The 23741-nt window shown below is 37.3% G+C and overlaps 3 protein-coding genes across 4 annotated transcripts in view; 2 read left to right on the forward strand and 1 right to left on the reverse strand.

Annotated features, from left to right (window-relative positions):
* The window catches only part of LOC140931005 (GATOR2 complex protein MIOS-like), a 36589-nt gene extending 22756 nt beyond the window's left edge, over window positions 1-13833 (forward strand). The window contains exons 21-36 of the mRNA XM_073380751.1: window positions 583-648; window positions 1462-1537; window positions 2197-2268; window positions 2738-2859; window positions 4377-4471; window positions 5377-5448; window positions 6008-6073; window positions 6735-6807; window positions 6943-6989; window positions 7535-7635; window positions 7857-7898; window positions 9095-9210; window positions 9975-10027; window positions 10517-10619; window positions 11264-11381; window positions 11841-13833. Coding sequence (XP_073236852.1) covers window positions 583-648; window positions 1462-1537; window positions 2197-2268; window positions 2738-2859; window positions 4377-4471; window positions 5377-5448; window positions 6008-6073; window positions 6735-6807; window positions 6943-6989; window positions 7535-7635; window positions 7857-7898; window positions 9095-9210; window positions 9975-10027; window positions 10517-10619; window positions 11264-11381; window positions 11841-11943 — 1325 coding nt within the window. The 3' untranslated portion in view covers window positions 11944-13833. The remainder of the gene's footprint in view (window positions 1-582; window positions 649-1461; window positions 1538-2196; window positions 2269-2737; window positions 2860-4376; window positions 4472-5376; window positions 5449-6007; window positions 6074-6734; window positions 6808-6942; window positions 6990-7534; window positions 7636-7856; window positions 7899-9094; window positions 9211-9974; window positions 10028-10516; window positions 10620-11263; window positions 11382-11840) is intronic.
* A 904-nt stretch (window positions 13834-14737) lies between these two features.
* LOC140929660 (replication protein A 14 kDa subunit-like) lies at window positions 14738-18187 on the reverse strand. The gene is made up of 4 exons (XM_073379396.1): window positions 18009-18187; window positions 16272-16346; window positions 15977-16076; window positions 14738-14855 (listed from the first exon to the last, which is right to left on the reverse strand). The coding sequence occupies exons 1-4, from the start codon at window positions 18087-18089 to the stop codon at window positions 14767-14769; spliced, it is 345 nt and encodes a 114-aa protein (XP_073235497.1). The 5' UTR covers window positions 18090-18187; the 3' UTR covers window positions 14738-14766.
* Window positions 18188-18349: 162 nt separating this feature from the next.
* Window positions 18350-21572, forward strand: LOC140929661 (uncharacterized). Of its 2 annotated transcripts, none has more exons than XM_073379397.1 (3): window positions 18350-18546; window positions 20483-20561; window positions 21253-21572. In XM_073379397.1, exons 1-3 carry the CDS (start codon window positions 18385-18387, stop codon window positions 21492-21494), a joined length of 483 nt encoding a protein of 160 aa, XP_073235498.1. In that variant the 5' UTR covers window positions 18350-18384; the 3' UTR covers window positions 21495-21572. The 2 variants fall into 2 exon arrangements, with proteins under 2 accessions (XP_073235498.1, XP_073235499.1); XM_073379398.1 differs by having other exon boundaries at window positions 20486-20561.
* Window positions 21573-23741: the final 2169 nt, after the last annotated feature.

Raw genomic sequence — 23741 nt, forward strand, 5'->3', positions numbered from 1 at the left:
TACTCAAGATCATCATCATCATTAGTCCCTCATACCATCATCAAAACCATGTAAGATGCAGTGCTTGATTTTGAGGGGGCCTCTTCATGCTGAGAGCTCAGTTTAAAAAAAATGGCAAAGGACTACCGGTATATTTTGCATCGGTAACTTATAACAGTACCCATTAGACTGACAATGAAGTAGATAATCCTCTTATTTTACCCCCTCTTCCCACCAGTGTCCCATTTTAAAGGAATTTAAAGCTACATAAAACTACACAGAAAGGTGAGAAGTTGAAACAAGGATTTGAGGTCACACCATACTTGGGAATCGAAATCAGAACCTCCTGTCACACAGAAGGCCACCCACTATTCAACAGTGCTAATCCTTGGTCCTTAAAATGAATCAAAATTATGATTTACTCAATCATGCTAACATAATTAATTTTATAGACCTATCAAATTTACCAAGAGACTTGGGAGTTTATCATTCTATAACCTGAAATCAATGGATGATGCATGGACCAATATTATTGCTGCACTGCACAAAGTTTTTGTCCTCTTCCTTTTTGTTATTTAAGAATCTAATCATCTTTTTTTTCAGAGAAAACTAAAAGTATTAAATATGAAGGCATCAAGTCTATTATTGAAGGAGAAAACAGTGCTGGAGGTAATTAATTTTATTGTTACAGTGTTTGAGATCCCAGTAGGGGGCAGGGGGACTCCCCTATCAAAATGACATTGTTGCCAAAACCCCCAGTCACTGCCACTAGAGTTCTTGTGGTACCTTTTAGATGTCTTGGCAGATAACGAATTTGTCACTCAGTTGAATCATCTTAATTGTTGAAGTAATTGGCTGTCAGGACCAGCTTATTGTTTTTCATGGGATTGGTGTTTCTTAGGGGTTAAAATAAACTTGATCTAAACCAGCAATACAATATTGAGACTCTCTTAGTGGGCATCATGTCTCAAGTCTGAATTTCAACATCGTTTGTTTCAGTTATTGGGGAGGAAGTCACTACTCCTGTATTTGTGCTTGTCTTCATCATTGTTGCAGCTTCAACTCACTGTTGTGTTGTTTGTTGTCATTTCATGTCATTCTTTCAAGGCCAAGTTGTGTGTTGGAGTTTTACCCTTTTGGTATCCCATAGGCAGGAGCTGTCATTAAGGGCTGTAACCCATAACACTTGTTACTGCTGAGCTCACTTCACTTGATGTTACTGGTGATCAAAGTGGGAAGCTAAAGGCGACACTATAAAGTTTTGGGGAGATGTTACGGCTGAAATCTTTATTTGCTACGGCTGCTCCAAAAATTAATGACAGCCCTGATAGGGGTCTTTTAGAAAGGTTCCAAGAGGCCCCAGGTGCAATTAATCTTTATTTCTAAGAGGTCATCTTCATAACCTATTGTCCCTATCGCAGACGGAAAATTAATAATATGTCTTGATGATTTACAATTTATTACTCAATGTTCCCTTTGTAGCTGTATGTGCTAGGGTCAGAAATGACTCATACCAAGAACAACGTCTTGTAGCTCCTGTGTATTTTAGCGATGAGAGGTGAGAGAAATAAAATGACGCATGTGTGTAGACAAGTGTGTCTTTGCATGATATTATTGATGTAGTAAATTCTATACTGGTGCAAAATGAAATGATGCTGGAGTCAAACTGGTGCAAAAATACAGTGGTGAGAGCTCTCACCTTCTACTGGGCATTGACAGTCATATGTGGGTTGAGTTTGTTGTTAGTTATCTCGCTTGCTCCCTCCGAGAGTTTTTTCTCCAGGTTATCCAGTTTTTCTTTCTCCCCAAAAACCAACACTACCAAATTCCAATTTGATCTGGAATGTTGCTGACACATCGAAGCAAGCTCTTAAGAACTCCATAAGTGTTTCATGGATAAATAAATTACAGAATTTATTTACGATTTTTTCACAAAACAATTTGCAATTTTTTTTAACAACCATGACCACACCCAGTGTAGAGGGCATTAGAAGTAAACGAATGAAACAGAGAATTTCTGGTACAGATTTCATGGGACATATCAGCCCCAAGTATACCCCATTCCAACTGTCTCTATCCTTACATACAAAAGGATGACTGTCATTTTGAACTTAACATTAACTAGTTACAGTAATTTTTTTTTACAAAATTACTCACCTACATTATTGCAGCATTTTGTGAAGGTTATGAATATCACACTACTTTTATCATCCATAGAAAGCTGGCTCTTTCTCTCTGTGGGTGGGACTTCAAAAGTGCTGGAAAGCCTTTGTCAGAATTCCTTGAAGAGTGAGTACTAGTGAAACATGTCTTGCATATTCTGAGGGTAATCACTGGAGAAAAGCAAAAAAAAAGGAAGGAGAGAATGGAGGAAAATCTCGTTGCCTTGGCTTGAACTTGGTAGCAAAGAAACGTGAAGGGAGCCAGTCTTTGCTACTAAGTCACAAAACCTGCATACTAAATTATGTTGAATGTTTTCTGTTTAATGAAACGGACTAAACTCTTGACCCACCTTTGACAAAGAAACATCTTTTCAAGCCATTTGAAATTCAAAATGTGGTTACACAAACCTAAGATGTACTCCTTGAAAGATCTTTAACTTTGTGGAGCTTGTAGGGAAGCGAACATTGGTGATTGGAAATCTGTGTTGATGCGTGTTGATATTGATTGGTAATGTTACAGTGCATCTTCATGACATAGGAGCATTCCACTCATGATCATTAAGATTTTGAATGTATTGTATCATTTCTGTCATCAGACTCCAAATAAGTGGACAGCAAGAGAGAGCTGCTGCTGTTGCACTCTTCAACAACAAGATCCGTGAAGCAATCAAAATACTGAGCTCAGATAGGTTGAGAGATAACAGCATGGGAGGTACAGGTAAGAAGGATGCATTTAACCCTTTAAGCCCCAGTATCCACATGCAAATTCTCCAAACTGATCTCCATACATTTCCTTAAGGAATTAGTTGAGAGAATTTGATAAAAGATCAGAGCATTTTCCCTGAGGTGATCCTAACCTTTTCTTTTCATAATGTATCGATATTGGGAGGAAGAACAGCTGAGGTGGATAACAGCCTCTGAGATCTGCATAATTCTTCACATACTTAGCCTCCTTCAACAATATTGTTTTATTACACAATCAAACTATTGCTCAGTTGTTAACAAGCTTTGTACTTCCTCATGACTTTCTTCAAATCATTTACCTATTTCTCAGCACAGTTTCAGGATATAAACAGCTGTTGTTTCTTGCAGATAATCCTAAAAAAGTTTATAACATCCATCAAGAAATATGTTTTGCATATTCTTGCATTTCTTCCATTCAGTTTTAGTAAAAAAATTCAGCTATTTCATCAAGTCAGATAGCTGTGAATGCCGTTTTTGTTAATTTATGCGGGATTAAGCGGCTAGCGTGCCGCTCTTGGAAATAGGTAAATAGGCAAATATACCATTGGATTGACAGTATACTGAAGCCTAATCAATGCCCAGCAAAACAGGTTAAAAATAGAAAAAGAAGAGGGGAGGAGAGAAAGCAAAAGGTGAAAGTCAAGATCAGTGTCAAATTTAAATACATACATTCAAACATCACCAAACCCAAAAGTGAAGAAAAGTGAAATTCTTACTAAGGATAAAATTAAACCAGAATTCACAACTCAGAGAAATATATCCATACTTTTAACGGAATCTTGCTCTAGGGAATCTTAAAAGGTAATCCAAGGGTGTTCTTCTATCAAAATTGTTTACAATCATTATGTTGAATCCCCTGAAGATGCAGATCAGGATACAGAATCTAGACTCCGATACACCAACACAGACATTCTACACGTAACAAAAAACAACAGTCTCAGTAATGTGAAAGGCGCCAGGATTTAAAATATATTGGTCATGTTTGCCGTTGTCAAAACTCTATGCTGACAAAGAAGATGTTGTTTGTGAAATTGAAGTGTCCATACCAACGGCACCCTTGGATAATTATCGCTAAACTATTAAATGTCTCTATTTAGCAGTCAAAGTTGTCTAAGCGAGATAAAAGTGGTTTCGCTGCGTTGGTTGACCAAAGTCGCCAAATGCATGCAACTCCATGGTAACATTATTACTGACTGGAGGATTTAATTTTATTTTGTATTATTACAATTATTGTAATAATACAAAATAAAAGTTCCTCCACTGCTGAATGATAACTGGTATGGCAAGATGGCTTGATATTGGTCAAGTTACTGTTTTGGGCCAACATGCAGCCATTTTGACCAAATGAACTTGGTCAGGAAAGAATTTGTTATCATTTGTGGCAAAAAGAAATTTTTTTTCTTAAAGCATGTAGCCCTGATTGGGTAAAAAAGAGTTACAGAGCCAGCCATAATAATGACATCATTCTTCAACTGTTGTTCTGTCTTACAGGTACAACGCTAAACGTGGTTGCCATGGCACTGTCAGGTTATACAGAAGAAAAAAAGACCCTATGGAGGGACATGTGCAGGAGTCTTTGTGGCCAGGTCAGCTGATGCCGCACTACCATCAAAACTCGAAATAATTCTCTTTTGCTCGTGTTATTGGATGCAGTACTCTAGGACTGCATTTTAGTGTCCTTTATAAGGACAGTTTGCTGTGGGATGGTGTGATAAGAATTTCCCTTGAAAGTATTGCACTCTGGAGGCTAAAACATCAACTTTGATTGATGTGCAACAAAAGCTCAAAAGTACAATCAATACGTGGTGGTTAAAGGACGTTATTGTCTTGGTACTGTATCTAAATGTTGTGAGATGCTGCTCGTGTTATTGTGTCCAAAATGATGGTTTGTAGTTAGAATCTCTAGTATTTGGTGGTGGGGAGGGTGAGTTGGGTTAGAACTGCTGTCTGTACTATTGTGGTTTGTAATACATTTGAACCTCCCATAATTAAGTGACCATCCAAAATGCGAAGAGTTAATGGTTACTTACTGGAGGTAGTTGCTTACGAGAGTCAAACTGCAGGGGCAAGATTGTTTAAGATAAGAAGTCTGGACACATCTTCTTTTGAGAGAGAATGTATTTGATACGATATTTTGGCTACAATATAAATATGTATATACATGTTGTTTCTAAAATGTTCTTCTCATACTCTGAATAGCTAAGTACATACAGCAAACACAAAGATCAGACCATTGTAGTAGGTCGTCACTTAGAAGAGTTTAAAAACAATGGAAAATTCTAAAACTGCATGTCGTCCTAACAATTAGTCACCAGTTGCTTACAAGAGGCGGCCTTGTATGAGAGGTTACAACTTGAAGTCTTTGACTGGGAATATTTTGGCGTTTTGGATGTTGTGGATGCTTATAGGAGAGTTCACACATGTACAGTGTCCTTGTGATGAGGGTTGACTGTTGTAACCTCAACAAAAATGTACTGCACTTTCTCTACAGATGGAAAATCCTTACCTAAGGGCAGCATTTTCATTCCTGACTGCGGAGGCTGATCACTTTGATGGTATTTTGGTGAGTTAAATTCAATGTAAGTTTAGCATTGCTAACTCTGCGTTACAGGGGTTTTTAAGTAAAGCCTAATTTCCATATGATGTCAGTATTGCTGTGATCACTAGGAAAGGATCGCTTATTAAAAAGTCCAGTAATTACTGATTAGTAACTACACTTGAATGGTTGCACCGATGGCGGACTTAAATCTGTAAATTAATGTCAGTTTCCAGGTAATCAGAGGTAGATAGTGAAAACAGTCAGTGGTTTGAGACAGTTCTATTTACAAAGCTGAAGGAGTTGAAATACATTGTCTCTGTAATGTCAGCTAGCTGCCTTCTAAAGATACCACTGTGTATTAAATCAGGCCTTAAGTTCCTTTATTTCTGCCCACAGATTTTAAGTAGGCGAACATGTTTGCCATATACCAGTAGTTTCAAAAAGCTGACCATGATTTCTTGTATGCGGTTATTGTTTGCGGTCATGTTTGTTTTACTCAGTTGCTAGCTGTTTTTCCCATTTTCACCTGTATTTATGGCAAATGGTGTCTGTTAGTTAAGCTGTCTTTTGTTTTTTCTTTAAGGCTGAAGAGGGAATAGAGATAGAAGACAGGGTTGCCTTCGCGTGTAAATACCTCCCTGATAAAAAGGTATGCTGTTTTAAGACCCACATTTCCAGTTTTAAGCTCCATACTGTAAATCCTCTGTAAGCCCCCTGGGGGGCTTATTATTTCAAGCCCATTTTGGCTTGTTTGATGGGGGGTACGTATTTAATTTAGAAAAGACGGTAGTAGGAGTTCTCCTGAAAGAACTAGAATACAAAATGGAAAAGCTCAAGTACAAGAGGATGCAGCCGAGGATTAGAATCAAATCCGAACTTCCAGTCAGTAAATAAACCATCCCGGATCAGTCCACACAGAGTTTTACAGTCGTGATGGATTATTAGAGTCTATCATTTTTTAGTGAAGAATAATGAGGAGGGGAGGGGGGGGGGGAACTTATTTGAGACGGGGGCTTCATACAGTATCTACATATTCTCCAGCCTGATCTCCAACATTTCCGCAAAGCATAGATCAATTAAAAGCATTTTTCCTTATAGCCTTTAGTGACCAGTTTATTAATTCTCCTAACCTTTCTCCTGATAATGCATAGATATTTGTTAGGAGAAAATTGATGTCGGTCACTCTTGGGACTTTAAGGGCTAAAACTATTCCACATTATGAGGGGAAAATAATTTCCCTTGTGATTTGTTTTCAACGTGACAATCAGACACAAGTTAAATTTTTCCTGTGTTAATGTTTTCTTTTTCAGTTATCTCAGTTCCTTGAGAACTTGTCTATAAAAATGAGCAACGCTGGTGATTTAGATGGCATTCTCTTAACAGGTGCGTAGGTGAAATCAGTGTAGAATCTTTTATTATTGTGATAATATCAATCATTTGTCTTCTATGTGCCCTAGAAAATGAAAAATAAAACTAGTACACAATGAACAGTGTTTTTACATTTTTCTTGTGTTTTAGGAATCTCCTTGGATGGAATAAATTTGTTGGAAAAATATGTAAATAAGGTGAGTTGTTTTGTTGTTGTTGAGCTCAGGAGCAACCAGTAGATCATGAATTTGCAAGATTAATCCAACACAGATGCACAAAACCTACAAGTAAAAAAACTTTGTCGATGATTGTGTAAATTATAAGTGGTCAAGCTTTCACATCCCTGTTGCATTTCTTGCCAGTTGAAAGAAGATGTATCATTAGATAAAGTCTAATGCGATCACAGGAGCACAAGTTTGTAATAATCTGTCAAGTAATCCTTTCACAGTCAATCAATAATTGAGGTTACTGGTTAACCGACCACCTACCCCTCCCCTAAGTCACAATTTTGCCTTAAGTTAGAAGAAAGTGTTAATGTTGACTTAGGGGAGGGGTGGGTGGTCAGTTACAACCTCAATTGAACAACTGCCTATAGTGGCCAACCAAAAAAAAGTTTAGAAATTCCCTTCTGCAAAAATCCCTAGAAATAAAATAGTACTGTGTAAAAGTTCTGAGTAATTGATGGGAATGATTGAGAAGGTAAAAAAATCATAAACTGATTTTAAATGTGTTGATTTTGCAGACAACAGATGTCCAGACAGCAAGTTTAGTTATTGTTAATTGTGTTCCTCACATACCTAGTGAAGTGTCAAAAGATGCCAGAGTATTATCTTGGATTGAAAAGTAAGTGCATCATTAGATTCAGACTCCAACCACTTAATTACAGCCCTCTATTCTACCATGTGCCTGATGTTATTAAGTTGATCTCTGAGTCAATGTCAAGTGCTTGTAAAATGGGGAGAGTACAAAAACTGCAGACTGTACTGCTTTTTTGATTTAAGCAATATGAAGTGAATAGCAAGCCACATGTAATCTTAGTAATAATAAAAATTTAATCTTTTCAGTTATAGAAATTTACTGGATATGTGGAGACTTTGGCATCAAAGGTATGATTATCTTTATGATGCTCTTCTTTCAATAATGAAAGACCTGTCTGATTCAGATTATAAAAATAGTATTCATTCTTAATTTAATCTGTCTCCAGTTCCATGCATATTTTTGTAATAGTTCAGCCTTCTGCAGTCACTTAAAGATACTGATATTGAGAATTATCATTCAAAGCAAATTTTTCTTTTTTTTCATTGGCCGAGAGCCCACCAAGTAACCTACAAATAACTGCCTACAAATAATGGTCTGCTCATGCGCAATGCCATCCAACTGTGTTTGGCTGCAAATAATATTCTGCACATGGGAAAAGGAAACTGTGCTTTTCTCTTTCTTGCAATCCCTCTTGCGTGAAAATGGCAGATCGCTTCGCTTCCTGAAGATATTCATTAAAAAAACAAACTTGGTGATCAAATGATAAAACAATTATTGAACTCGGTTATCGCAAAATATCGTGATTTGTCAGTGTCTCACAGATCAATTATTTTGCGATAACCGAGTTCAATAATTGTTTTATCATTCGATCACCGAGTTTGCATCTTTTGATACTTCACTAGGTATGTGAGGAACACAATTAACAATAACTAAACTTGCTGTCTGGACATCTGTTGTTTGCCTTTAATCAATACATTTAAAATCAATTTATGATTTTTTTTTACCTTCTCAATCATTCCCATTAATTACTAAAATTACAGCATTTTTATTTTATCTATTATTTAAATGATGTGGTGTTACCATTCATTTAAAACCTTTTTGGCAGAACTTTTACACAGTACTACAGTCGACTCCCGATAACTCGAACCCTTGCTAACTCGAACCTCGCGCTAACTCGAACCACAATTGATTTCCCCTGGATTTCTGTCATACATTCACTGTAATTTTACCCTCGGTAACTCGAACCCTCGATAACTCGAACTCCTGCTAACTCGAACCAATTTTCGTTTCCCCTCAGGTCATTTTCTATATAATTTTACCCTCGATAACTCAAACCATGTTTTGAGCCCTTAAAAAGTCGGCAAAAAAGCCGTCCACGGGCGTCCGAAACATTGAATTTTGGATTTCCTATTGACATGTTGTAGGAGTATAGTTTACTAGTGGAGGCTGATGTTGGCAAATAATAATGATCTGCTCGCCACAGACAAATCATGATATTTTGCTCAACCTCATCCAATAATTGTTAATTATTTTTTACCATCAGGTCATTATTTGATATTCACCGTAACCTGAAGGATTCCACACAGAAGCCTGCTCAACAAGTGTTTGTGTCATGTAACTTTTGTGGAAATAACATCCTCACTAATATATTGTCAACAGGTCAGTGACTTGCATCTCCATTATGTTCATCTCAGGTCATTCAACATCTGTAGGTATTTTATTTAGTGTCGAGTTTCAAAATTTTTGAAACTCACATCAGGATTAGCACAGTCGGTAGCTGGATCACTTGACTGCAGAGTGGGAGGTCGCATGGGGCAGCACCAATACTCAAGTACTGCCTTTGCCCTGCAAATGGCTAGACCTTCACATGGCTCGGATGACCATGTAAAATGGCAGTCCTGTCTCCAGTAGGAGAATAGTGTCCCTGATTAGTACTTTCGTGCTAAATACATTGACACTCAAAGAAATTGCATTTTTTTTAAAATTTCATACTGGGATTTCCAGGAAAAATTTCAAACCGAAGAGAAATCTTTCAAGAATGAACGTAGGGCTATGGATGTTCTCTAGAAAAAAAAAAATTTTTATGACAATCCCAATGCTACCCTTTATAGTGAATGGTTGGATAAGGGAGGTGGCATGAGTAAAGGTAACTAATAGCACTAGCAATAATAATGTCTTACTGAATGGTGCATTAAACATGAGAAGTGAAATATAGCATCAATAAATTTGACTATGAATTAAAATTATAATTGCGGTGCCACTAGCTAACACTGTCTTGTAATTGGAGAGTGCAGTAAAAGTCTCATTAATGTTGCAAGTGTAAGCTGGTAAACTAAATGATAAAAAACACTCTTAACTTTGTCTTGTAACAAGAGAGGATAATGATGTTTTTAACAAAGTTGTTTTCAAAATTAATTTTGCAGTCTCAAGACCAAGAAAATTTGCTCAATATTCCAACCCATCAAACAGAACAAAGGTATTGACTCTGCAGTGAATAATTTAATAGAGAGGGAGGCTATTGTGTGTCAAGCACTGCTTTGATAAAAAAATACCCTTGTTATAGCACAGCCTAAGAATGACATGTTTGTCTGACCCTTATAAAGACAAATGTTGGTAAGACCAACATGACGTTTCAATTATTAGAAGTCCAACAAAAGTGAGGAATTCCCTAGTTTTCACTTCAATCAACTGTGTTTGTCTGAGTTTCGGGTCTGTAAAAAGTAACTGTGCACGGAGCCTTTAATAATACGTGTAAGCCTGTTTAATGCATTAAGCATTTTTCCTTGTATTTTCCTTTGACCTGTCTTCTCCCAGTAAGAAAACAGGTGCAAGAGAATCTAAGGTCTACAGCTATTAAACTGTTAATCACTCATAGGTTTTCCAATAGGTTGTTTCTCTGCTGACCTTGTTGATGAAATCTGGTGAATGAATAAATGTTTGTTTTCGACTATAAACTTTTTTGCAGATCATGGCCTGTCCTGCTTGCAGAAAACCTCTTCCAAGATGTGCGCTCTGTCTTGTTCATATGGGGACATCATCATCACTTTCACAGAAGCCAGCAGTTCAAGGTAAGACAAGTTCTGATCCGAAGCTCTGACTCTAATTCCTTTGTGTTTTATACGGTATCATGTCCTCCACTCGGTTCTCAGAACATGTATTTCTCTGGCACTCATGAAGAGAATTTGGTCCAAAAAAAACTTATGCTTGTTTTTATATCATCACAAAACACTCTCTTAAACAATGAGGGAGCACTGTGTGATGACATAAGAAGTGGCTTGATGGGAGACCAGCATCACCTTTGTCAAAGTGTTAAACAAGAATGCGAATTTCGATGAATTTTACTCTACAAATGTTGACAATATGTACACGCCATACTGGGGATGCTCCCAATGATGAAAGACAACTATATAATGAGATAAAAGTTTGTTGTTGGTTCTTTCCCTTGCTCCAAGAGGTTTTTCTCCAGGTACTCCTGTTTTCCCCTCTCTTCAAAAACCAACATTTCCAAATTCCAATTTGACCAGAAAACAGGCAGACGAAGAACCACTATGTGGATGTGCTACCTGCAAATCGTTATTTATTTTATTTTATTTTTTTATCTATAAAAGGAAAAAATAGATAAATCGTCACTAAAAGTATGGCAGATGATTTTCTCTCAAAAAGAGAATGCAAGTTTCTTTAAGATGTGTTTCCTCATGTCAATGATTTACAGATCCAAATGCAGAGAAGCCGTCAAATGTACGGAGTGTGAATCCTTTCAACAACTGGTTCACTTGGTGTCAATCATGTCGTCATGGTGGACATTCTAATCATGTTGTCGACTGGTTTAAGTAAGTGGTTTTCTGCAGTTTTATCTGCAATCCAGACGAATGACTTAAATACACTTACATCTAGAAATTAAAAAGGACTTTGTATTTGCTAAGTGATTGTTTTCTTCAAAGGGAAAACAAATTTCTTTTCCTTGAGTCACCTTTCTGATTTGATACAAGACCCCAATGTAATGAATGGAGTGATTGTTTTGTTATTATGGGGCAGGGTTATGCTATGCTCGACACCTGCTCCTCATATTGTACCATCAGGATTTTAACACTAGATGCTACTTTTACTTAATTCTGTTTGTTTTTCAGTAGTCTCAAAACAAAATTAGGGCATTTTCAGAAATTTTGCTCTTGGCTACTACTGGGGTCAAGATGTCAAAACTTTTCCTGGCTAATTTCATAACATTATTGGGACGCAAAGGAGAAATGTCTATTTTTTATCGGATATTAATACTGTTCATTTGTTTACAGGGAGCATACAGAATGTCCTGTGACAGGATGTAGCTGTCACTGTATGAATTTAGACTCTGTTGCCATGGCAATGCCAAACAGTGATGTCCTTCTATCGGCATGACATAGGGAATTTAACAAATTACTATTATAATTTTGTAATAGAAATTGATTTTAGTTTCAGCTGATAGACCATCCACTTAAAAGACCTTTTTATTTTATTTAGTTGTTTCCTCATTGTTTGCCTGAAAACTGAGGACATTGGTGTTGCATTCACACCATTACTAGTACATACTGTCTGATTAAAAAATTGCTCATGTCTGACAAAATCCTATCAGTGGTCAGATGATGACCTGGACAGATCAAAACTGAAGACTACCTTATTCTCACTTAATTTTGCGAAATCTAATACTCGCAAAGATTAAAATCGCAAAACTTAATAACCAGACATTTATGTGTGAGCGGCAAAATAAAGCTTCCTCCAGAGGATCCATACAGCAACATGGAAGTATATTGTGGACAGAAGAAGAAACTCCATATCATGTCTGACAGAACATTATATTAAATATTTAGTTTGACTGTTGAAAACCTTATGCTTTGTTGTTTGTAATTGAATTTGTTTGCTGTTGTTTACGATAAAATTATTAATTCTGTTGCTACTGTTCTGAGGTCAAAGTTACTTTTACATGTTAAAGAATAGAAAAATTGTGAGATTTAATGCACTCCAATTCTAGCTTTCCCTAAAAATCGCGAAGTTAAAAACTCGCAAAATATGGCTCATGATTTTTCATGAAATTTAATTCTCGCGAAATTAAGTGAGAATAAGGTATCACTTTCTAGCTGAGTAAGATTTGCATGGTGGTTAAAAGAGCTAAACGTCATCCTAATGTACATGTATGTCTGACAACATTAATCTGGTATGTGGCCTGGTTGGGCTATTGCTGGGCTCATAACTTGGACTTAGAATATTGGAAATACATTTACTTGAAACTTAGTTTCATTAACAAAAATTGAATGGAAATTAAATTATTGTAGAAAGTAGAACTGGTTTTTTAAAAAGGCTTATTTTAGATGATATTAGTAAAATCCCACTAGTGGTCTATTATCAATGCTGCATTCTGATTGGTTGAGCTACTACAAGGCTATATGTTAAAGCCCACTAGTAGCGAAAAGCGCGGGCTTTTTGGCAGCAAAAAAGGATTAAAGTCTAGCTTTAACTAGCTAAAAGTTTTTTATTCTCGATATTTTTGACCAACTGATTGGATTTTACTAATGCAATTATTCCTCTCGCCCTCATGGCCTCTGAGTCAATAGCCCATTGACTCAGGCTATTGACTCAGGGCTCATTCGGGCTCGAGGAATAATTGTTAATTATTCTCTGCCTTTGCTAATCTTGTGAAACATGAGCAGTGGAGAGAGGTGGCTTTGTAGGTTAGGATTGACCTAGTCCTCCAAAGAAACATTTGCTCTGACAGTTTGTTTGGTTATATACAGGAAATACCTAGAATGCTTACTATTTTGCTTTACACAAACCACCCAGCTGGAAATCTGGTGCATAAACAGAAAACTATAATATTTGAGATGGTAGGAGAATAACCTGCTATCACATTTTCTGAAGCTTTTCAAACAGAATCACACAAACCATTTGATTTTCAACTGGAATTTCTGTAGCCTGCGAATACAGCCCTTTCTTCTTGCTCCTCGCCGCTAAGGACATTTTGCTAGGAGGAACGCCTGTGCCTCAGCAACAGAAATTCCACACTGGCGATGTAAAATCTGTCCGAAATCCGGTCAGGAACTCTGATTGGTCAACACAGCGGTTATATTTTTTTACCTACTGTTAACAAATGTTCTTTGTGTCATCATGCAATGCCCTTGGAGATGGATGCAGAGGATCATTGCCTGACAACACAAACGACAGCTAACTAACAGTATCTCCCCAACATTTGGGGGTTCTTGTTTTGAAAACGGTTGGGTGTCATGACCCCCCCCCCCCCTGCTATCTTGGATTTCAGCGACCTGTCAGCTTTCTAACCAAAATGCCACAACAATATGCAAAAGATAATTTTTTTAAATAAAAAAACAAAAACAATATTGAAGTTTTTGTGAAGTGTTTTAGCTTATTTCCCTTTTCCCAGAGACCAGGGTTCTCAACAAGAGCCGGAGGCCAGCAAAATTCGCCAGCTTTTTCACATGAACTCACTGCCTACTTTTCTTTCAAAATTATCCGCAAAAAGGCCAAAATTAAATGATGCCTGTGTTCTGTTCAAAGACTCAAATTTTTGCTCCAGAATACTCCAACATTTCATGCCGCACGGACCCCCCTAATAACCTGCGCTTTCAGCGCTTGCAAGTCGCACCTGTGGCGCGAGGTTTTTCCTTCTCCACCTGCTCCAAAGCTTTTGCCAGCTACTTGAAACCTTATTGAAAACCCTGAAAGGCTCACTGTATTATGCTTGAGTTAACTCATTATCTAAGAGAATACGTTAGTGAAAAGGTCACAATTTGCATTATGTAAATAATTTTTTTAAAAAACCTTTCAATCATCCCCAGCCTGTCACTTAAACTCTGGAGTACCTTCCACCACCCCGGCCAGCAACCTAAGTAATAATATTTAAAGAATAACACTGTAATATTTACTTTTTTTATTATCAAAAAAGTGCTAGCAAACTGTCAGTTTTCTGTACAGTACATTGCAAAAACCCAAGTATATTTTTAACAACATTCAATGGTATTTTCACAAAAACAAACATCTAGGAATCTTTTTTACACTGCAAATTATAGCTTTTCTGAATAGCTAAGTATGATTCCGAGCAGCAAAGTCAGCAGGTCCTCTTCCAGTCAAAGTAGGGTATTTTTACTGCTTGGTAGTCTCTGAGTATCCAGATAGATAGAGTCTTTGTACATTTTTTGCATAATGCATAGCTAGGGGCAATTCCCTGTAACATTAATAGCCAAATCCATTTGAATGTGTTGAACCAAAGATGTTGGGGTAGTTTGATGCTAGTGATAAAGCCTCTCCATACAAATTAAGATCTACAAAAGAGCCAAAGAAGCAGCCATTAATTTCATCAGAACAATGAGAGTTTAGCTTTAATCTTAAGTCAGTTGATTGCCAATTGCACAGGCTGACTGTGGCAATTAGCAATTCATAACAGAGAACTAGAGCATTAATCAATAGCAGCAAATACAAGACTGTTTACCACAGGTATAAAACCGGCAAACAATTTAGTACTTGCAGCCAGCAAGTAATGAAACACCTTCGGGAAGAAATCCTCTTCAGACTAGGAAGTTGAATTGATATCCAGTCAGTTAACTCATCTTGACTCTTTAAAGGGCAGGCAGCTCTTTATGAAGCTAGAGTCGGATGTATTTTGTAACCTAAAGTCAGACACAACTGCTATTGGCTGGTGTTAAAATATTAAGGGTTTGGTGGGTTTCAATGTCACATTTTAGCTTTTAAATCTGGCGTTAACATTTATGCAACTGATCCCTGAACACTTGAAGTGATCCCACATTGCAGAAAAAAACACCTCATACTCATGCTTTTTTTGAATAACAAAAGAATGACAAAACAGCACATTTGTGTTCAAAGCTCTGAAGTCATTTTCTGAAACCTTGCACCTCCCTCCAGTCTCAAGAAAATTAATTTTAAACGCACCATAACCATGAAAGGTGAAAGTCATGACAAAATTTCCATGTACTTGGGGAGGATGGGTAAAAGGACAAATAAATTAGAAGTAGTTCCAGTTTAACAAATTTGACTTCGTGTTCCTTTGGCTTATACCCTTTTTTATCAAAATTATGTTTCTCTTAGAATAAATAGTATTATGAATTCTGCTTGAACCTACTTCTTAAGGGGAGTCTTGAAAACAAACACCCCTATTGGCTAAGACCCTTAAGGCCCCCTACCAAATGACTCTGAACTTCATTGATAAGAGTTAGGAAAATGAGTGAATCAACTGTCAGGTCAGTCTGATAAGTATAATGACCTAAATGGAACTTGATTCACTCAGTTTCTTAACCCTAATCAATGGAGTTCGGAGTCATTTGGTAGGGGTCTTAGAGGTCTTTGTTTTCAAGACAGGGCTAAAAGCGAAGCTCTAGTTAATAATACCCCTTCTTAAGCAAAAAAAGGTTCAATGAGAAACACTCACCAAATTCTTGATCATATGGAATGATTCTCTGACTTGATAATGAACAATCACGCTCAACTTTTCCAATAACCTCCACAGCTCCATGGAGCTGTTCATCAAGCTGTGTAATTTTAAGAAAAAAACAATTATTAGAGGTAAAAACAATAACAATTGCAACTCAATAATCAGCCAATACTGGTGAACTATGCTGTTAAAATGTTGTGATGAGTAAGAAGTAAGTAGTGAGAAAAAAGCTTTGATATGTAGCTTCCGCTAACTGGCTGCTGCGGTTTTCACATCAAATCATGAAACCTACAGGCTCTCCCAAGCTGACTTTAACAATTTTCTGATCGCTTGTCATGATCTTCAATTCAGCTCCATTGGAACTAATCTGTGGATAAAAAAATATGTGTTTTTGAGTAACATCCCAAGAGAATTCTCATCAACTTCTAGATATTTTTCCTTTTAAAATGGCTCATCTTTACTTGTTAAATAAAGGGCGTATTATGGTGAGAGAAAAAGAGCTAATTTGGGCCTCTGAATGAAAAAAAAACTATTAAAAGGGAGTTTAACCGGTGTTTAACATATTGCCACGCACTTCATCTAAACACTGTTCATTGTGAACAGTTTCATGAAAGCATATGGCATAGATTAGGGAAGCATAATTTATTCATCTCCATAAAATAATCCACTTGCAAAGAGACCTGGAAAGCCAATGATTTATTAAACTGAGGCTTCAGTAAGACTTTGTTTACAAACCATCCTTAAAAGTTATTTTTAGTAGAGGTGTTCTCAGCTCAATCCTGTAATCTAATACTCATCATGTGAACCCAGGGGGGGTACTCAAGAGGTCAAGAGATGGGGAAGATAAAACAGAGGCAAAAATCTAAACACCCCAAAAATCCCATGCAGAATTTCCAAACCTTGACAAATTGGGTTGTACTTTACTGAAAAAAAAAATGCGCCTGGGATACATGGACACTACCATGAATCTTCAGATTCTTCTGAATACTGCCAAATTAAGCCATCCAGAAAAGTACTTCCCAAATTTTCTCACCCAAAAGAGTCCCGGAATTGAAAATTTCGACCCCTCAAAAATCTCTTGATCTTCTCTGTCACTTAAAATCTGGAATTACTCCCGCCCCCCCCCCCCCCCAACCCCCCACATGTGAGTGAAGTGTCTCGACTAAGAACACTTCCAAAGGTAATTCCAACATGTCAAATGTGAGTCTTAAAACCTTTGGACCTCTGTTTCAATCCATTACTGTCAAGAACCAGTTTGCAAACGTGCCTTGATGTTCATGGAATAAGTAACTTAAAATACTGTAAAATTCCGAAAATAAGCCCTGGGGCTTATATTTTTCAAAGGCCCTTTTTGAGGGGCTTATTCATGGAGGAGCCTATGTAAATCGATTGGGCTACCTTGTAGTGGGAAGGAAATTTACCATTTTTGCTTTGTTTTACTTTGTATTCGAGGGCAAATTCCAAGTACAAGCCCCCCGGGGGGCTTATATTTGGAGGGGTGATTTAACGTAGGGTTTTGCGTTACGATTTTGGGGGGCTTATTTTCGGAATCTTATGGTAACTTAATTCGCCAAGTTTGACAGTGATATGTCATAAGCAAGACAAAGTTCTGCAGGGTTGCAAAGTTTTACAGACAAGGGTGGGAAGGGGGACAAATTTTCCCCCCTCCCCCTCCGTCCATGAGTTATTGTTCTCTGTGCATGATAGGGTTTGCAATTCACCTTGATGCAGAGAGAATGGATAATTTTACACCTGAACTGCTTTTTTTACCACATCTGCAGAAACTTCGAAGTGAAAATCTCCTTCAGCATCGAACACAGAAGAAGATCGCTGGCGGCACAAGCGCTAGATTGACGACTAAACGAAACGCCGCACGTAGATTTTAAGTTTAGTAAACACCATTCAAACCCTTTCATTCACTACAAAATTCACGGAAACACAAATGTTATTGACGTCTAAATGTAAAATCGATCGAGCAGCAAAATTTCAACACGAGTGTTCAACAAGAGAATAATTTTTTACACTTCACCTCTGTTACGTTTCCTACAAGACAAACCAGCCTTCCAGAATACTGCGGTAGCATTGAAGCGTTCACCCTTGGTGCTTCCATTGCAAAAACTCCAAAACTAATTCCAAATGACAGTCAAAATAAAGAAAAACTTGGAGATTAGTGAAGAAATAATGCAATGGATTTTGCCGCCTTCACGCGTTTTTTGCCTCGCCCTAGTCTTTCTCTATCAATTCGAAGTGATCGTTCCCAGGGTGATAATTGAATTCTATTTTTGGAGCCAACGAGAGTCGATAGAATGCGGCGTGAAATTCTTGGAAGGTGATCGTCTTCCACATCGTCATCCGTCATCAGTTTAAGTAGCATGTAGTAATGCTGCAAGGTGCTTGTCACGGATATGAGTTTTTTATCTGGACTTTATTCGAAAATTTTGGGAGCAAACTCGAAGAAAACTGAGCAGACTTGTTATAACAGCGCGTCTGGAACTGGGTTTACAGAAGATTTCGACAACGAGGATGGGTTTGTGTTATACACTGCAGAACAGAACAAACGTTGCAAGGTATGAACTACCTATTTTAACCGTGTTTCGTAAGAGCAAGTAATGCTAAGTTGCTGGAATAGCTCATCATGACAAACCATAAATCTTGTAGTTATTGTTTTGTATGGTACCGTTGTGCTAACGTGAATTTGAATTAATACGTCGAGGTTTATATGTTTAGACATTTTTATAACTTAAGTAAGGTAAAATTTTTCCAGTTCTTAAAATTAGTTAGTGCATTTTCATCTTATCAAAAGAATCGTATCTTTTATTAAGCGACTTCTCGTAGCCTTCCTTATTTGTGACGTCACACTTACTAAGTTGCAAGCAATCCCCATATCCCACTTGCACATCTCCCATAATGCACCTTATTCGCCTCCAAAAATTTCATATAGCTTTTGATTTTCATTTCTCAAGAGAAAGAGAAATTGAAAACAATGAGAAGAGAAAACGAAAACAATCCAAGAGAAATTGAAAACAATGCTTATGCAAAATTTTGGAGGGTAAATAAGGTTCACTGTGAGAGATGTACAAGTGGCGTATTGAATGAGGAGTTTATAGAGTGACCAAATGGAATGCTTGCTTTAAACTGTGTAGCAAGGCACAGAATAAGTGCAAGGTAGCCTGGGACCAGGCTCCGCATTGGGGGGAAAAGGCAAAAAACATTGGTGAGCAATGCAAACCAAGAGGTAATCTGGGAAGGGGAAAGGGTGGCGGAGCCTGGAGACATGCCTTTGATGCCGCCGATCCACCCTCCGGTAATTAACTTGTCGTTGACATGTCAACACGTCATGCTCTCATCATGGATGTCAGCGTGAGCTTATTATGTCGGTTTTGTAAAAAATATTTGAATTCACGATGAAGTAAGCTTCAGCGAAGAGAAATATTAAAGGACATTTCAGAGGAAAATGTGCTGCGTGTGACTGGTAAAGAATACAGAGAACATCCGAGTAGATTCTCAAGAAGATTTCTCAAGTTAGCAGTGCACTTCATAATCCTTTTTTACCTACAAGAATGTTAGTTTCCAGAAGTAAATTAAAATCATCATCATCATCATCATCATCAGTCTTTATTTACACACAAAATCTTCCTAGGAATCGTGTGTAAAATTAAACTAAAATACTCTAAGAAACTACTTGACTATAAAGTTAAAAATACAAAAACTTATATTATAATTATAAGAGTTACCATGAGTCATGGTGTATTAAGATAATCTTTCCCATGAAATGAAGTTTTAAAAACATTTAAACTAGGCAGGTTTCTAATCTCTGAGGGAATCTTGTTCCACAGAATGGATCCTCTGTAGTGTAGGCTCCCTTTTGTAGACTCAGTTCTGGGTCTGGGGACACAATATTTTAACTTAGAATTTCTAAGATTGTGTGAGTGTACATTTGAGGTGTTGGTAAAGATCTGCCTCAGATATGACGGGGAAGATCATTATGGGTTTTATACACTATCACAGCCAACTGTTTAAGTCTTACATTTTCTAACCTTTCCCAGCCAAGCTCATCCAACAAAACCCTTGAGCGAGCCTCATAGTTAGAAAAAGTGAGAATTCTAGCGGCCCTATTCTGCATCTTTTGAAAATTGGGCGGGAAGGGGCAAATAGTTCGCAACAGTTCTCTTCCATCTCTGCATACCTTACACAATCCTCCAAAATTGAATGGAAATCCCTCACTAGAGACATGAACTATTGTGATTTCAAAAGGGGTTGATTTTGCTGCACATTTGTACTCTGTTAAAAGTCTGCTGTTAAACAGATGGTATTTTAGCTTGTTATACAGCACAATAATACAAACTTTAAATCAAATCATATCATGGTTAAAATTACTGCTTAAGATATAATATTTGTAAAGGATTTTGTTAATAACTCCAACTTCAGAATTAATTACATGTCATCCTAGCTGATATTGGGAACGATAAGTTCATTGAAACTAACTTTTTGTGTCTTTGGCAGCAGACTGAGTCAGTTCCAGGAACCACAAACTACAGATCATATGAAAATTTACAACAGAGCTGCCCCTACCCTCCTACAGGTGAGTAAAAATTTTTGCTGAAATATTAAAAGTAGTGGAGTTGAAACTCACGTAAGTGAACACCCTTGGACCAGAAAACTGTGTTAATGCTTAGAGGATCTGTTTTTGTAACTCTTTAAGCCCCAAAAAACATAATTTATGCAGATTCTCCAGACTAATTTCCTTACATTTCCTTTAAGAATTAGTTGAGAGAATTTAAAAAAAAGGTCAAAGAATTTTCCCTTTGTTCATCATTTTATTAACTCTTGTGACCTTTCCTCTTTATTACATTATTATTGATGTTGTTCACAGAAAATTGATGTTGGTCAACCCTGGGACTTCAAGGGTTGAGTGAAGTTTAAAATGTAGTTTTTGTTTGTCTCTGGGACCTAGACTTGAACTCTAGACATTCTCTGTCTCTACTGCTCTATTTTGTGGACATGATGCTCTAGAAAAACATGCTGTTTTGAGTTTTCTCAAAAACGAAGCAGAAATCAGTAAAAATATATGAAACAATGTTTATCACGTCAACACAAATCATTCTGCCAAAAATGAAAATCGATCTAGTAAACGGTCACAAGCACCCATTTCTGGGAAACCCTTTGATTTTTACATCTTTGGGGATTAAACACACACTATAAAAATGTTCAAATAAAAAATACCGGTCAATGAACACTGTTTAAACATAAATGATCTCTTTTCCATTATTCAGAATCACCCTCATACACAATAGCAGCAGCACAAAAGCAAGTGCCTCAAAGAAGAGAAACAACTTTTCTTACAGTATCAGATGTTCCTTTCCAACTGTCGAAAGAACTTCAGAGGGTGCTACAACTAAATCAAGGGAGCTTGGAACTCTCAAGGAGATCTCCACCGAATATTGAACAATATCAGTATAACTTTACTTTAGAAAGAGATGTTCTAAGCTCAAATGAAATGGCTTCAGTTGGCTGACATGTAGAGTTTGGAGTGTCATGCTTGTTACAGTCAACTTGCCTTGGGGACACCTTGCTAATAGAGCAGTTTTCACTTGACTGTCGTAAAACCAAAACCAAAGTAAATACACTAGCCAACCAAAGGGTGTAGTAAAACCAAAACCAAAACCAATTCCTCAATTACTTTCGACAGTCAAGTGAAAACCGCTCTAATGGCATCCCAATAATGTGTTCAGCAGCCAAATAATTTGGCTGCTTATAGTGTTGTTTGGCTCAAACAGTCTTGTGCTATTATTATATTTTTTATTTTTTAATAATACTAATTACTTGCTCTCCATCTGTAAGATGATTCTAAGCAAGTGGCCAGCAACCTGAACTATAATAGTGTTACTTTAAAAACTGGTCAAAACCGGTCACCCACAAGGCGTGGTGTGTTATACCCCCCACTGTTATAGGGCTGATTATTAAATAATCAGTAGTCACTATTGACTTTTGAGAGGGGTGGTGGGTTATTTCAAAAACGGGCTTACAGACTTGAAGCAAAAACAGGATTCTTGTGTGAAGTTATTACAAATATTCTACACCAAAAGATTGAAAAAAAAATGGATGTCATCCTAAGCCTGTAGAAACTTCTTGTCTATAGTTGCCCTCCCACTGGAAAATTTTAAACATTTTTTATCCTTCATCTCTTGGGAACAGTGGTTCATGTCTGAAATAGGTTAGGGAAACTCACCTATTTTAGTCTAAAGTAGGGTAGGAGTTTCTGGAAAATCCATATAGCCATACCCACAATAATATTATTGCCATGTACAAAGCTTGGGTGGCCTGTGTTGTAACTCTCCAGACCAGTCAAAAAATAATGTACTCTGTGTCCTTTTGTGGCTTCTTGTTATTTTGCTAGTGAACAAGAGCCACACTTAGGTGCAGTGTATAAGTGTATACATGATAATTTTGATGATGGTTAAATTAGGTCTGTTCTAATTCTTAGGCATTTTTTTATCAGACTTTGAATGACAAAACAGTCTTGTTGCATCGTAACTGTTTTATTGTACATAGGTTACTTTTATTGGTATACAATATATACTAGGTAAATAAAAGTTTAGCGGAAGTTCCACCATCTCCTTGAGTTGCACAATCCAGTGACGGGATGAAATTTCGAGTGAATGAAATGAATTTGTGATGTTTGGTGTTATTCAAAAGTCATCCGAGGGTTCAGTCCAATAAAACTTTAACAAGGTATTATTGTTTTCAGACTCCAAATCAATAGTTTCACTTGTAAATTATACTTGTAAAAGTTTCATTGAATTGAGCCCATGAATGTTTTAGGTGATTCCTTAGTTTTAGGCTGGGAGACTTTCCTTCCCCTTCTCATCCCCCTTGAAATGAAAGGTTTACCATCATCTTAGAGTACGAGTAGTCCACCTTTTTCCTCAGGGATAGTAGAAGGAGCGAAACGCAAGCGCGCGTGAAAATCACCCCACGCGAGAAAAGGCGACACTTTTCACGCACGCTCGCGTTTCGCTCGCTCTGCTATCCCTGAGGAAAAATGGGGGAATACTCGTAGTCTACCGTCATCTCGCCACCAAGAAGTCGACTCACCGCCAACCAACTCGCCACCACGAAGTCTAATCGCCTCCGAGTAACGATTCTGCCTTAATCGACGTGTTTACCCACCTAGGATTTCTTACTTAGAACTAGTATTTTTACTTCCTCGCAAAGCTTATTCGAATTTGATTACAGAGTTATTACTTGGTGGCGTTAATTGGCTACGAGTCGACTTATTGCTTGCGACTTTGTTGGTGGCGAGATGACCGGTTACCAAAAGAAACTTTAATACATCTTTGAGCAAACCCCAGCTCTCTCTTCCCACATTCCCCGGCCCCCGCCCCCATCGAAGTTGAAAGCTTACTTGCTCTAGGATAATAAATATTGTGCTTTATTCTGAAATTTATAATTTATGACATTCAGTGCAAAGACACCATATGAAAAGCTTTGATAGCTTAATCTGTTCGGATCTTTTTGCTTAATACTTGATCGGCGGAAAATTTAGCGAAAAGAACTTTATCTCGTGAATTCCACACCTGGTTTTGGTTTTCACGTTTCCGAAAATCTATCCTGGCCTTACTTCCTATTTACAGGAAAATTTTCTCTCTGAGTACCGTAAAAGGTGCTTTTGAACCAAGGACGTTCCAGTTGACAAAAAATATGCGTTAAACGCATAGGAGAAATTTTGGCCGCGACTTTCTTAAAGGCTGTTGATTCGTTC

This window comes from Porites lutea, chromosome 3 (genome assembly GCF_958299795.1).
Source record: "Porites lutea chromosome 3, jaPorLute2.1, whole genome shotgun sequence".
NCBI classification, from domain to species: Eukaryota; Metazoa; Cnidaria; class Anthozoa; order Scleractinia; family Poritidae; genus Porites; species Porites lutea.